General features: G+C 37.0%; 1 protein-coding gene across 3 annotated transcripts in view; it reads left to right on the top strand.

Annotated features, from left to right (window-relative positions):
- The window catches only part of LOC129776939 (lachesin-like), a 242462-nt gene that overhangs the window by 175172 nt on the left and 51199 nt on the right, over positions 1-16091 (top strand). For all 3 annotated transcript variants that reach the window (XM_055782896.1, XM_055782894.1, XM_055782895.1), the window contains exon 8: positions 12095-12237. In XM_055782896.1, coding sequence (XP_055638871.1) covers positions 12095-12237 — 143 coding nt within the window. The remainder of the gene's footprint in view (positions 1-12094; positions 12238-16091) is intronic.

The following is a 16091-nucleotide window of genomic DNA, read 5'->3' as shown; positions in this document are numbered from 1 at the left end:
CCAACTGACAACGCTTTGGCACACTCTCCACGAGGTTCCGGAGCTGTTCAGGGTCAAGCCCAGGGTTACCATATATACAGAATATTTTGTATTTTACAGATTTTTCGCCAAATTTCAGTCACAGAATCTGTATATATAGGATTACAGATTTTCAGCAAAAATACGGAATTTAACAGAAATTAAATTTGTGAATATTAATATTAATAACAGTGCATACATAAATACCTTGATTTCTGGAAATGTTGAACGCAGCGCATCGAGATGACTTTCGTTGGAGGCGGTTGTTAAGCGAAATCTTGAGCGATTTGAATAGCTTAAATTATTCTTTTGGTTCCAAGATAAGCATGGCCATAATCAATCCGTCAATCGTATATTGACTCATTCAAACGATCCTATGATTAAACCGATAATGCTGTTTCTCAACTTTGTTCTACCGCTCACCATAACGTCAATTGCACTTTTCAATCAGAAAGCTCTCAATTTTGCGAACTTTATAAGGAGACAAAATCATGTTGGGTAACTTATGTATGGAGAGCTACGTCAAGGATTCGCTGATTCTGACCTTGATGTGGAAGATTTTGAAGACTTGCTGAAGAAGTCTGGATGTTTACGTTGGTGTCCATGCAGAAGAAGCTGAAAAAGGACTGGAGGCAGCTAAAAAACTGACTGATCGATTTGCCGTGACTTCTATATTGAACTCGTGAAACAGATTTCAAAGCAATTTGATTTCAGTTATCAAAATTGCGGCCTTGAAAAACCCTCAAAGTTTCGTCAAGCTACCAAACCTTGATGGTTTGATTGCGACAATTTCCTCAATTCGTTTCTTCAGGCAACTCACGACGAATATTACGGGGCAAAAATTGAGTAGCTCAGATATAACTTGCTCCCAGCTGTTGGGTGTCAAAAGACGTGATAAGAAATTTTTGTATCCATTGCTAAAATCGTTTGTAATACAGTAAGATAACATTTATCAGCGTATATTGAGCGAATATTTTCGTTTTACAATGTCAACAATACAAAGTCCGGAAATCGGTTGACATTCACAATTATAGACTCTATTTTGAAAGTGAAGAACTATGTATCGGCTCAAGGTGAAGCTTCAAGGATGAAATTGACGAAAAAAATGAAGGCAAAGTTCAACAAAACCATGAAAAAAAATCAATTACATACAATTCATAGGATTATGAAAAAAGCCTCTTTATGATCTATTTTGTTGTATTGATACGACTTTAACAACCCATAACTAAGAAAAATAAACTCAAAATGATCCTTTATTTTATTTATTTCCCCTCAATTTTTCGATACTGATTATTTATACAGATTTTTTTACTCAAAATACAGATATACAGTTTTTTTCAGAGAATTTTACAGAACTAAATGTGGCAACCCTGTTTCATTCCGTCTCAAGCCTACTTCAACGCCGCAAAATAGTTCGTAACGTAAAGCGGCGGTGACACTGGATGCAGAAAAGTGGTCGTACAAATTGTATGCAATAGTGAAAGTAAACAACCACATTGAGTTGAATTGGTGTGGTTACATTGCTTCCGCCTTGCTTCGTTCGAATTCGTCAGCTTCTATCGAACAAAACTGTTTGTTTCTATTCGTACAATCAAATTTTCGTGCGTACTCCGAGCCAATGTTACCTTACCCTAAGTTTTATCCACCTTGTTGTCCAAAATCGCCCATAAATTATCAATAAGATTCAAGTCAGGACAAGGGCTATGCATAGTCATAGTCAACTGAGGATAGTCAGCTGACTATCTGACTGACTAAATCCGTATTCAGTTAGTAATGACTTTTGGCTTCTTCACCCAGTTTCCCCGCCAAAACGACTAAACAGTCAGTCGGGCGTTTAGTCGCTATCTCTCTCTACTGACTCGACTATATCATTTCATTCTTCCCAGTAAAATTGTCCTCATTGCATTTTGAAGTGACTTCCCCCAAAACGAATTCGAAAACGTTCTTTTTCTCTCTTCCATGTAGGTGTGCATGCATCGATGTTTGAGTTCAACGTGGTTTGACATACGCTACAGGTAACCTAGATTTCTTTGTGACGTACACTAAAATTACTCACACGTATAAAATAGCGTGCAGTGTGTGTGCGCTATTTACTAATACCATCGCGAGGACCTTTATAGCATACTTGATAAATGTCTAAGTTCGTTGGGTTGAGTTCACGATGGGTATACAATAAACCGTCCATTGATGGGGTAACTACTTTTTTGCATCAGTAATCAAATTTTCGTTCCACTTTATATGGACGTAAAATAAAATTGCGTATGAGGGTATAAAATTAGTGTCAGGGGGAATTGGAAGTGTGGATTGAAGTCAGTTGAATGAAGAGGCAGATTTGTATTCATTAGTCGAGTCAGTTAAACAACCACTGACTGGACTGGATTTCGGGCCCTGATCAGGACTTTGGGGTGGCCACACCATTGGTTTGATCTGCTCAATTGGCTGGATGTCCAATTAGAGGCAAATCACTGCATATCATGCTGAGGAACAAAATAAAAATGTTCATATTTTTTGAATTTATCATCATTCATTCATACAGAAATTACAGAAAAAATAGTCGATTCTCACTGCTGTTTCAACTTACCCCATGTTTAAAAAAAACTTGGGGTAAGTTGGAATGCTCAGAGTTCTATACGAAGAAAAGAATTTTCGGTTTGATTTTCAAAATCACTACACTTAATCATTATTATTTGATTACCTGATTACCTGTAATTCTGAAGATGTTTTTAATAAAAGGTAGAAGGGTCTGAGACTAGTGGCACGGACGTAAGTTTGACGTAGGACTGATATCGTTCAGAACAATTGCTTTTTTTTGTAATTCTTTTCATTGTTCAGAAATCTGTTATTTTGACTCTTTTGAAACTCCAGATGGTGGCCCTGAAAAGGGCCGTTTGTTATATGTACTCATGATATTAATGAATATCAGAGTGATACATAATAGGGTAAAATGGTAGACGAAATATATGTTGATAGGTAAACAACAAATAAAATATATTGTAATTGATTACGTTGAATATGATGAATAAACAATAAATGTTGAAAATTCTTACGATTTCGAGTTATTTTGATGCAAATTACGCATGAAATAATAATGCTAAATTTCTAATGGATAGCTATGGTATTGTAAATCATCGGGAGTAGCAGCTTTGAAAAAATAATGTTCGTTTACAGACTATATTTTTTACGTCACAAACACTGACACTGTGGGCCGTGGCAATACCACCTTGGTATCACTGAAATTATTTTCAGAAATATTGGGTCTTATTCCCACATAAACTTAACGGTGAATACAAAATGAACGGCACAGTCGTTGAACTACGTTTTAAGAGTAAGTGAAGCGTCAAAGATAATAATGGGTTTCCAGGCAGAACACCTTTCAAATAAAAATTATGAATGAAAATTAACTTCTCCGTATCGAATTAGTGTTCAATGTGAAAGGAAAACTTTATTTGTTCATATGGTAAAATAATCTCTCACAAAAATTGTATCTGAAGATAATTTTTTTTAAACCGTTGCCGTCGCGGATACACTTCATTTCGTTTCCACCGTGAAGTGTGTTCGAGAATAAGGCACAATGAATTTCGATGGAATTACTAACCAACTCCACCATTTACATCACCCTCATTCCTACACATTGACTGGATGTCCAATTTGTTTGATAAAACGAATTATGGCACACAATCTTGTGTTGCAAACATTATTCATGGGAACCAAGTTGAAAGAACTAATGAATAATATATGATTTACCTTTGAATTCGTTCGCAAAACATATCTCTTTTATGCGTTAAATTGCTCACTTGTTTTACTATTTCCACTGTGGATGTCTCTTGCGAAAAAAATGCTGGAAAAATTTGCCGTCTAATGGTAATGGAAGGGTGGTAAAGACGGACACTCTAAGTAAAAGTTCATTTTTTCGTGAATTCCACAAAAATATATCTCTATCTCACCACAAATTGATAGTCTAGATCTCTTTTTATAATAAAATTTGTCTTCGAGGCAGAAATCTTTCAAAATGAATTTGTCCGGCATTTTTGAAAAAACAAGATTGAGTCGGGAAATATGGACACTTGGCGGGAAAGACGGACACTAACTGAAAATTCAAGTTAATGCCTTAAAAATAATCTAACAAAACGGCTAGACTAAAATCACCTAGAAGAACTTGTAATTTCCCTCATTTTTTCTTGTCTCAAATAGTTTCCGGCATTTTGAATGACTAATCCGCTCTGCTGATTTATCAATGATATCTGGTTGAACTTGCAAACGTAGTATGTGGGTATTTGTTAATAAAAGAGAAAATTGAGATTTTTTTTTATCCAAAATATATATTTTTATTAAGGCTCATATGGCGTCAACCTGACGGGGCCGGGAGTTCAATATTTCGACAATGTTTGCCTTATAACTATGTTAGTAATATGTAACCGATTACTCGCGGTTGGCTCGAGGTTAGTATTACAAGTGTTTTCGTAATTGTGTGTTGCTGTCTCCAATGCTCTGTACCTGTGCCCGACACGGGATACTTCCTTTTGGGATGCAGCTGACCATTAATCAGCAACGCCCCCTAGTCTGTACCCCATATCTAGCGTGGTGCGTCTTCTCGACTCGAGGAATCCAGGATAGAATGGTCACTAGCCGGCGCAAACATCAGCTCGTGTAGAGTTGTCATGAGCGGTTACCTTTGGCTCTTGTAGAAAATTGAGATATTCAAATTGTTCTCAAAACAAAATGTTTGTCTTTTGTCAGTGGAGTGTCAGTCTTACCCGACTTGATTAGTATTTTATTTTCGTCGCTATTTCTGGAGTAAAAATGAAGAAACTTCACCGCTGATTGGATAAACTGAAAGAGAAGTGATGGTAAAACATTCACGTAACGAAACATAGCCCAAAAAATTACTCGATAACAATGAGAACTTTATTTTCTGCAGATAAAAATTTACATCGAGCTGCTCTTTGTAGATTCTTTTTTGTTTTTATTTGCAACAAGCTGACCCGGCAAACTTGTTTTTTGACCATCGAACATTCACGTTTTCTTACTAAGCGCAAGTTCACGGGTCCAATCGCAGAACTGTTCATTGATTGATCTTCTGATCGACCCCGTTCAATTTACCTTTTACTATAAAATTGTATGAGAAATGTATGCTTCATTAGTATGGCAGTCCCCCCCCCCCTCTCAAAGAGACGGGAGGAGTGTCTATTCATCATAGAAACGTTTCGTGTCCCCTAAAACCTTCGCATGCCAAAAAAGGCTCCGTTTGCTTGATTAGTTTTCGAGTTATGCAGAAATGTGTCTTTCATTTGTATGGCAGACCCCCCCCCCTTAGATAGGGGGGTGGAGTGTCTAACCACCATAGAAACATTTATTGCTCCCAAACACATCCATATGCCTAATTTGGTTTCATTTGCTTGACTAATTCTCGAGTAATGCAGAAATTTGTGTTTCATTTGTATGGCAGCACCCCCTAAGAAAAGGGAGAATAGTATCTAACCACCATAAAATCATTTGTTGCACCCTAAAACCTCCACATGCCAAATTTTGTTCCATTTGCGTGATTAATTCTCGAGTAATGTAGAAATTTGTGTTTCATTTGTATGGTATCCCTTGTTCATTGCAACTATCTTCAGCTGCCTTTAGCCTTATCTACGAGTTTTTTATGTATTCAGAAGGTATATTTATCAATTTTTTCATTAAGTGGTTTTTAAAATCGTTATTTTTAGAAATTTAATCTATATATTCATATATCTATATAATTCATATATCTATATAATCTATATATTTAATCTATATGTTTCATTTGCTTGATTAATTCTCTTTGATTAATTATCGAGTAATGCAGAAATTTGTGTTTTATTTGTATAGCAGCCCCCCTTAGAGATGGGGGTGGAGTGTGTAATCATCATAGAAACATTCATTGCACCCCAAAACCTCTAGATGCCTAATTTGGTTGCATTTGCTTGATTAATTCTCGAATCTATTCATCACATCAAAGAAATTTGACTCACCGTATAACATTTTTCCATAGTTTTAATACATTAAAAGTTTTCGTATTTAGTTTATATCAATACACATGACGTTAGACCTATTTTTTGAGTCATTCATTAACACTTTGCCGTCCGGCGTAACCACAGTGGTTACGTTCGCAAAATAGGTCGCACCGCGGTGTTGTCGTGAACATAGTATCGCTCAGTGGCCGACGACAGTACTTCATTATCTTTTGCATTCTGTTGGTGTTTTGTTTTGTAGCAATAACTTGTACACGTCAACGTTTTTTTTACGATTTCATATGTAATTTTGTCCTGACATCATTGCAGACGAAATAGACGATACGATTCTTCACGATGAATGAAAAATTGCATTCATTTACTATACATACTATACATTTACTATACTACACTTCGAAATTTCATGACAGTGAGGGAAAAGAATCGAGTACCTATGAGAACTATCGATGAGATTGGCAAAACTCAACAGATTGCAATTTCCTGATAATGTCAAGAACGGCCGGCGACAAACCAAGTAAATCGAATTAGTGCTGCCGACGCCAAGCGAATAATTTTTTTAGCAAACGTGCGGACGGCAACTTCTAGAGGGGTCTCTTTTAAGTAAACGACAATGAGTTGATTCTCAAAGCATTAACTGAACATCTTTGAGTAGTATTAACACTAAACCTACCGATGTTTCATGTACACCTATTCCTACCACAGCGGGTCAACTGACCCTTTATGAATAGTTAGTAAACAATGACTCGATTTGTATAGTTTTGTTAAGAAACATGGCATACCATATTCCTCCTGTATATTTCGACATATTTAGGATAACAATTGTTAGCAAAATAATAAAAATACTATTTTTGACACGCAAAATAGCACTGTAGCTTGAAACGGTTACTGTTAGCTCGCTTGCAATACAATTAATTCTAATCATTCACTATTTATTCACACATAGAACAAACTATATAAAGCAATAGCAAAAATCTATAATGCAATGGTTTTGTATCAGAACCACACATACGAATCTTTCTGATATCATATGAATGTTTGCACAGGTCAAATGACCGGTTGCTGTAGTTAGGGCAGATTACATATATTTCTCAGTAAATAAAATAACAAGAGAGGAGTAAACATTGAAACATACATTTGATGTATGTTTTAAGAAAAGTAGTGTAAGCAAATTATGTTGTGACAATGTAATTTGCAAGAAAATTTTGACTAAAAGTTTAAAATGAGTCATTTGACCCCTCGTGGTAGGTTTAGTGTTAAGATTGACTACATCCAATATCGGAGATCTTTCATCCCAGTTCATGATATGTTGTGACAATGTAATTTGCAAGAAAATTTTGACTAAAAGTTTAAAATGAGTCATTTGACCCCTCGTGGTAGCTTTAGTGTTAAGATTGACTACATCCAATAACGGAGATCTTTCATCCCAGTTCATGAGCATCCCTTCAACCTCGCACTGTTAGCCTATATCTATCTATATAAATAAAAATGGAAAGCCAAATCTGTTCGTAAGCGGAAAACCCGAAGAAGAGATGGCCCGATTCTAGCATCTTTATTTTGCTGTATTTGTCTCTTCCCGCAGATCAATATAGTGGAGAGAAAAATCGGAAAACTCTGAAGGAATGTCGGAAAATTTGGAAAATTGAATTCCCATTTGACCGAAAATAACATCATGATAAGCGTTGTCAGGCCATTCCATATTTGCGCTAGCGAAGTTGATCTTTGTTCGAAAGTGGTAATGGATTTTCAATCAAAACAACGCATTTCTATATCTTCTATCTATCTATCTATCTATATAAATAAAAATGGTAAAAATGGAAGGCCAAATGTGTTGTTAATCGCAAAATCCGATGAATGAAAGGCCCATTTTGGGCCATCTTCATTTTGTTGTATTTGTTGTATTCTGCTCATAGAACAATGTTTGATATGAATTCTTTAGAACAAAATTCGTTCTAAAGAATTCATATCAAAACGATACTTTTGGGCGGGACGAAGTTCACCGAAGTTCATATATACATATATATATATATATATATATATATATATATATATATATATATATATATATATATATATATATATATATATATATATATATATATATATATATATATATATATATATATATATATATATATATATTAGGCTGTCAAAAAAGTCCTGCGGTATTTTTGTTGAATTTTCATTTGTTCATAAAATTAGTTACAATCATCTGTTTTAAGCTAAATATGCGCCGTTTTGTTCGATGACTTGTTCCCAACGAGATGCCAACTTCATAATACCCCTGTTATAGAAGCTCGCTTCCTTATTGGCAAAAAACTCGGATAGCCAATTTTCACAGGCATCTTTTGTGGCTAACTTCTGACTACCTAGCTCGTTCGCCATGGACAAAAACAGGTGGTAGTCACTTGGTGCAAGGTCCGAACTATACGGCGGATGCAAAAGAACCTCCCATCCGAGCTCCCGGAGCTTCTGGCGCGTCACCAAAGAAGTGTGTGGCCTGGCGTTGTCCTGATGGAAGACAATGCGACCTCTGTTTATCAAAGATGGCCTCTTCTTCATGACTGCTACCTTCAAGCGGTCCAGTTGTTGGCAGTACAGGTCCGAATTGAGCGTTTGGCCATAGGGAAGCAGCTCATAATAGATTATTCCTTGACAATCCCACCAAACACACAGCAGAACATTCCTGGCCGTTAATGAGGGCTTGGCCATCGTCTGAGCCGCTTCAGCGGGCTTCGACCACGACCGTTTGCGCTTCACGTTGTCGTAAGTGACCCAGTTTTCATCGCCAGTCACCATCCGCTTCAGGAACGGGTCGATTTTGTTGCGATTCAGCAGCGATTCACATGCGTCGATACGGTCAAAGATGTTTTTTGCGTCAACGTGTGTGGCACCCATACATCGAGCTTCTTTGTGAATCCAAGCTTCTTCAAATGATTAATAACGGTTTGATGACTTATCCCCAGCTCTTGGCCGATGCTACGGCTGCTACTATGCCGGTCTTTCTCGGCTAATTCAGCGATTTTGTCGCAATTTTCGACGACAGGCCTTCCGGAGCGTGCCGCATCTTCGACGACCTCTACACCAGAACGAAAACGTTGAAACCATCGTTGTGCGGTGGAAATGGAAACTGTATCGGGTCCATAAACTGCACAATTATTGGCAGCTTGAGATACATTTTTGCCTTTGTTATAGTAGTACTGTAAAATATGTCGGATTTTCTCTTTATTTTGCTCCATATTTGCGACACTATAACTCACGAACGACTTAACCAAATAAAACACTGTCAAGGACTATATTATAGCGCGCAAAAATACCTTTCCAACAAGCTATAGTATGACTCGATACAATGAATACAACTAGAACTACGCGTTTACAACGACACCTCGCGGAAATACCGCAGGACTTTTTTGACAGCCTAATATATATATACAGCCATTCCATGCGTTCTCAAGGGGAAAAATGATTTTTCGGACCACCGGCGAACTTTGAAAAATCATTTCTCACAAACCAAAAAAACACATCTCTGGAATCGAGATATGTCATAAAAAACATGCTCATTTATCAAGGAAAATATAAAAAATATGGCGCCCTTTAGTCCAAAGCCATGAATACAATAAAAACAAATACAATCTATAATTACGAAAATAAAATCCTTTTTGTTTTGCAAGTTCAATATATAAATAAAAAGCTAGTTCATTGGCTTCATTTTGATATGTCGATAATCTAAACCGGTTCAGTGGTTCTGAAATTATAAATTTTTGAAAAAAGTCAGTTTTGGAAATAAAATATTTTTCGGATCACCCTAAAATGGAAATGATCACCCTAACGAAAAAAATAAAAAAATACGGGTCTTATGTTTTGTGATAAAGAACAAAACTACCACTTTTCATCGAAATCTGAGAATCACTATATCGGTTTGGCATGGATTGGCTGTATATATACAAAATATACATAAACAAAATATACAATAATATACAAAAGACAATCTTACATGCATCGCGATGTACAAAATATTAATGAATCTATGAAAATTAACGTTAAAATACATTTCTATGGATCCGCACACTTTTACAGACATTTCCACATTTTTAAAAGACTTTCACATATTTTTACAGACCTTTTTTAAAATAATCTGGCAACTCTTCGCTCCACCTTTTATCGAATGTTTTCAAATCGCAGGAGTAAACATTTACGTGACTGTGACTTCATTTGTTTTTATTTCGTTTGGAGAAATATTATATCAGGGAAAGTGGACATTAAAACTGCGTTGCTCAGTGAAAGGCTGTCCAAATACGAGTGAAAATGTTCGTGTTAGCTTTTATCGTATACCATCGGAAACATATTTACAGACGCACTGGGTCGGTTTTTACGGAGTCGACAAACTAGTTCCGAATAAGGGTTCCCGTATCTGTGGAGTAAGTACGATGTTTCAATTATTGAAAACCAAAAGTGTAGCAAACCTTTCATATACATTTTCAGGTTTATTTTGATAGTAATACATCGTTATCTTTCAACCGGAAAAGAAACCTCGTGCGAAACCGTAATGCCTTTTTCACAATTAAGCCGGTAGTTGACTCAGAATATTACGTACATCATCAACACGAAGCGCAGATTGCTTTACCGTTATGTTCATCACCAGGACTAGGGGATCATCATTAAGCGGATTTCATTCGATCAGCTTTACTAGCAAAGCTGTTTTCATCGACGTTAGAAAAAAACGTCTCCAAAACATTTCACTTTTGCTATGTATGTACGTATCGAAATTCGCCGATGTCGAATTTTGCTCCCATATTAAAATCTTGGAGTGAACTAAGCTTTATTCGTATGCTGTTTATATTCTGTCAGGTCCTGATACCTTGCAATATAAGATGCTCTTTCAGGGATGCAATGGTCAATTAAAAAATTGACGGAGAATGTAGTTTGTTCATTTTATAAGTTTAATTATTTTTGCCTTTGATAACAATACCTTTTTCATAGTGTTGATTATCATAAGAAAAATAACACTCCTGATCAGTGGATCTTTCAATCAACAATTACGAAAACAAAATCACATAACTCGAGAACTAATAAAGCAGATGGAACGAAATTTAATATGTGGAAAATGGGAAAATTCATATGTTCTACAGTTACATCGTGACAAGCGTTGTTTATTTTTTTTTATCCCATATATTTATTTTAGGCTCATTAGCATTTTATCTGAAACAGAGCCGAATTTTAATCGTGTACATGTCACATGGTTATCATTATCTATAATTAGCACATTACACAGTTGCCATTTGCCAGTATTCCTTCTATACCATTGCATATGGTACATCTACACAGTAGCCATTTAGGCGTAAGAGTTTTTTATCTGTTCTTCCATTATCCAGTTAGACCGGACAGCGGAGACAGTTGATTGATCATTGTTGAGTTATTTATAGAACAGCAGCCCGATGTGTCTTGCAGAGCAGAGCAGTTGTATGGATGAATCGATCTTATTTCGACCGTGGATCGATCTCCATTCGCTGGTGATTGTTGCGTGGACGTAGTTATTCTGTAACAACACAAAGATGGTCAATGAGGGCCCTGAGTTTTGAACTCACGATCGACCGCTTACTAAGCGAACGCGCAACCAATGTGGCTACGGAGACCCCCCGACAAGCGTTGTTAGTTCATTTGATATTTGCGATAACGAAATTGATCTTTGTTCGCAAGGAGAACCAAGATTTTCAGGCTAAACAACGCACTCCTATACCTTATAACTATATAAATAAGAACAGAGCTCCGTGCCTTCATTTTATTATATTTTCAGTATTCATACATGTATTCCATGTAACGGAAGCACATGTTATTTGTAAGTGATTGAAAAATTTTGAACGAGAATTGTGTCTGAAAATCACTTGATATTATTATGACGAGTTCTAGTAGAAGAACTATGAAACTTATAGTAAAAGGAAATAGTAATAGTTCGATTAGAAGATCAATCAATGAACAGTTCTGCGACAAATTTTATTCACCAAGATTCATGAACAAAATTATTTCCAATACAAGCAAAACTCATCCAATAGTCTTCACCTCACATGATACTCTTCTCATCTCAACAGGACGGAGTCAACGATTGGCATGCCTAGCTATAAAACCCACATGCGGCTAAACATCTTCTACATCCAGCAGAGTGACTATGGTACCTATAAGTGCGTTGCCAAGAACCCTCGTGGAGAAACTGATGGAACGATACGATTATACAGTAAGTACCCAATCAATTAATTATCATTCCTCGCATTCATTCGGGCTATACAGAGCAAATTAACCTTTCGAAAGCCGACCGACGTGTCGAATGAAGCAACAACTCTAATTAATTTATCCAACTTCTTAATCGCACGTAAGAACCACACTTTGACATACACTCAAGCGTATGTCAGATATTATGTCATCGACAGAGTTAGCGTTCCAATGGCCAGCAGGTGTTAGGTTGAGAGGACATGAAGTCGAGTGGGGCCCATAAATAACGAATGCTGACAATAACAGCAAAGCAAAATCTCATCAGATGACAAATAGCTTCCAAAAGCCTTTCGAAGCCATTGTTTCCGTAGAATAAATAATTATACAAGTGCAGGAAAGCGTATGCATAAGAAATTTGTTTGCTCTCATGCTATTCGTTGAATAAGATTCCCGGAACGATTCTGCCATTGCCTAGTAGTGCTCAACCCCACGGCCGCTCAAACCTGCTGTGCCAAAGTTTCGTATTCGCTTGAAACGTTTTTAACGAGGATATATTCTCCCTGGCCTCGATTCGGAAGCAGCATGCAGCACACTCGTACTTTTGCCGCCTGTGGTGGAATGTTGTGTGAAGGAGTCCTTTCTTCGGGAAACGTTCCTGCAGAGAACAGATGGGAAGACTTAATGAAATTTCGTTCGTTTACGAAGAAAGCGGTCGCTGCTTGTCTCCTCCCGCTCGCCTGTTCAGTTCCAGGATGCCTTGAAATACAACCGACTAATTAACAATAACAACAATGCTCAAATTTATATGCACGATCAATGCACTATTTGTTTGGCAAACAATACCTCGGTTTGAATTTATGATTTAATAAACGCAATTAAAACTGTCAGCGAATTAGGAGCAACAACACGGGAGGAGACGCTGTGATTTATGTGGGCGCGTTTTGCTACTGGAATGCAATCATCGTCAGCGAATGGCAGAGGATGGGTTCACATCTGTGGCTGGTACTCCTTGCGGAAATATGACTGAGCAGCTTTAAGTAGAATTTGTTTCGGGTTTAATTAATTTGACACACTTCCACACACTCCTGTTCAATCGGGAATAAATGTGGTTGAATCAAATAACAAAAGCAATTATTTGATAACTAAGCATCAGAACAGAATATGAAGAATAATAATGAAAAAAAATATGTAAACGGTGTTGTTCTAGGCACGACCGCATTGTTGAAGTATGATATGATTTTATTCAATCCACTTGTTTATCACTTCGATTCGAATCTTCTCAGTTTTCATTATTTACAGACTGGAGAATCTTGATGTACAGGTCGGACTCCATTATATACAGATTCGATTATATGTGATATTTTGGACTCGATTATATACTGCTTAAAAATATATATATATATTTTTTATATCTAATGAAATTTAAGTGTCTATTACATGTACAGTGTGGTCAAAATCGCGAGAGTCCGAAACAAAAAAAAAGTTCTATAACTTCTATATTATTGAAATTCAAACATATGCGTAGAAAGATTTTTTTCATCAAATATGATCATCTATCACCTGAGAGAATCTGAATAAATTTATTTTTCCAGGTGAGAAAGGTGTTATCTGACTCTAAGGGGATGAATCAAAAATCAAATTCCTCTTTTACATTGAAAAAACTAAAAATACATGCAAAAAAACGAATAAAAAAAATTTTCTTGCCTCCATTATATACAGTGAAAAGAAATCAGAAACTGTATATAATCGAGTCCACCCTGTATAGCATTTCTAACAATACTTAGTGGAATCCGATTCGATTGGTATGCAAATGTATGCAAATATATGTTTAATGTTAGAACTATTTCATGAAAATGCGACATACTTTCTGGTGATTTTTTTGGCAACATATATTTATATTCCAATGGCAATTTTATTCAAACATTCTGAAGAAGCATAACACACAAAACCACAAATTATATCAAACATAATGGCATCACCAAACAAAATCCTGCCCCCGCACCGTACTGAAAATTTTCCGACCCACTCGATGTTAATGATGACCATCATAATGATGACGATGGTATGCCGAGGCATGCCCACCGACGGCACCGACAATCAGTCACAATAGACAAGTGCGAAGAATGGAGTCCCCTTTCTGTTTAACCTTTGCCGGTCCCTTTCGCAGCAGCCCTTAGAATGTTCACCTTGCCACAATACAAACTGACCCAAGGTAGCAAAATGATTGAGAAGCAAGAGGACAAGGGGACAGGGAAACAGCTAGAAAAGACTGAAATGAATGAATCATTTCACCCCCATCAGGTGCTGTTAGCTGTGAAGTGGTTCACTTTAGCGGTCGACGAGTAGCGGAGAGATGACTTTATTGTTTGAGAATAGTCTCCACATAAATTATAATTTATGGGTTTTTATGAGGTGCTTTTTGTTCGGTCAGCCTGGAGTGCGCCATTTTTTTAATGTCTGCTGCAGTCGTCGGAATGGTTGTTCACTACACAGTTATTTTAAGCATTATCACTAGGTAATTTCAAGGGCGGTTCTTTTTGTTTGAGAACTAATTTCTAGACCTTCGATCACTGAACTATAGCGATCGAACGCATTGCGTTTTGTCAATACCTAATAACTCACGACACGACAATAAATTTATCTGCAAACACACACTTCTTTTGAACAGAAACATCTCCGCGGGCCGTAACCATGTGAATTACTTGCCTGAAGCAAAGAAAAGTCTCTTAGAAGATATCTGTTGAATTTGGTCACACAGCTATCGTGCATAGATTCAGATCAAATTGTTATGTTTGGTGCATCGGTTGATTATTTGAATTATTCGTACTGTACACCGAACTATTAGTTCAAATCGCGATCCAAAAAAACAGTTTCACTCCGACGGTAGGTTTGAGTTTCATTCTTTATTTTATTTTTTTTATTATATGTTGTCACATTGAAACATTGGTGGGGAGAAGCCAAAGTGGCGTAAAAATCCCACATCTTACGTCTTACATTGTAAGAATCACATAAAACATAGGATGGTCAATACATAAACAACAACAGTTCGGCTGAATAGTTTATAAGGTAACACAGTAAATCAATTTTGACGTAGGACTACGTCTAACCGGAAGATATAAGGGGTGAAATGGAAATCTAGGCACTGAACAAGTAGGAAAAAATGCAAGATTTGGAACGCTTATAACTCGAGCATTTCTCAATAGATCGCAAAGGTTTATTGCATCAATTGATAGGAAATATTTCTACGCATCTATCATAACGAATAACGTTTCATTTTTCTTGAGATAAATAATTGAATAATTGTGAAATATCAAGCATTGTCAAAATGCACTATGTGCCAATTTTTGATTGGTCCATTTTGTGCTCCTCAAATCGAACCGACCAAAACGGGCAACCAGAGCAGCAGCGAAATAGAATGAAGCACGATTGGAAAGGAAAAAGAAAAAAATGAACGAAACATTGGTCGCAGTCTCACACATGCGTAATTCTCGAGCCAGCCAGTCAGCTTAAAAATCCCCGCTCCGCTGCCGTAACGATCATTCTCATTCAAACCGTACACCACATCGGTTCGCATCACAACGCATCAACAAACCAACCCAAGCAGCCATGTCTGGACATGGTAAAGGAGGAAAAGTGAAGGGAAAGGCAAAATCCCTCTCGAACCGTGTTGATCTGGAGTTCCCCGCAAGGGTAGCTAGGCCGAGCGCGTTAGTACCGGTGCACCAGTCCACCTAGCCGGCGTTATATAGTTTCGGCCGCCGAAGTGATCGAGTTAGCTGGCAAAGCTGCTCGCGACGATAAGAAAACCCGCATTCGGAACAGAACACATTCGGTTCGGTGGACATCAAGACAACAGGCAGTTGCAGCGAGTGGCGAGTG

Source organism: Toxorhynchites rutilus, chromosome 3 (genome assembly GCF_029784135.1).
Source record: "Toxorhynchites rutilus septentrionalis strain SRP chromosome 3, ASM2978413v1, whole genome shotgun sequence".
NCBI lineage: Eukaryota > Metazoa > Arthropoda > Insecta > Diptera > Culicidae > Toxorhynchites > Toxorhynchites rutilus.
This window is presented reverse-complemented; position numbering and strand designations above follow the sequence as displayed.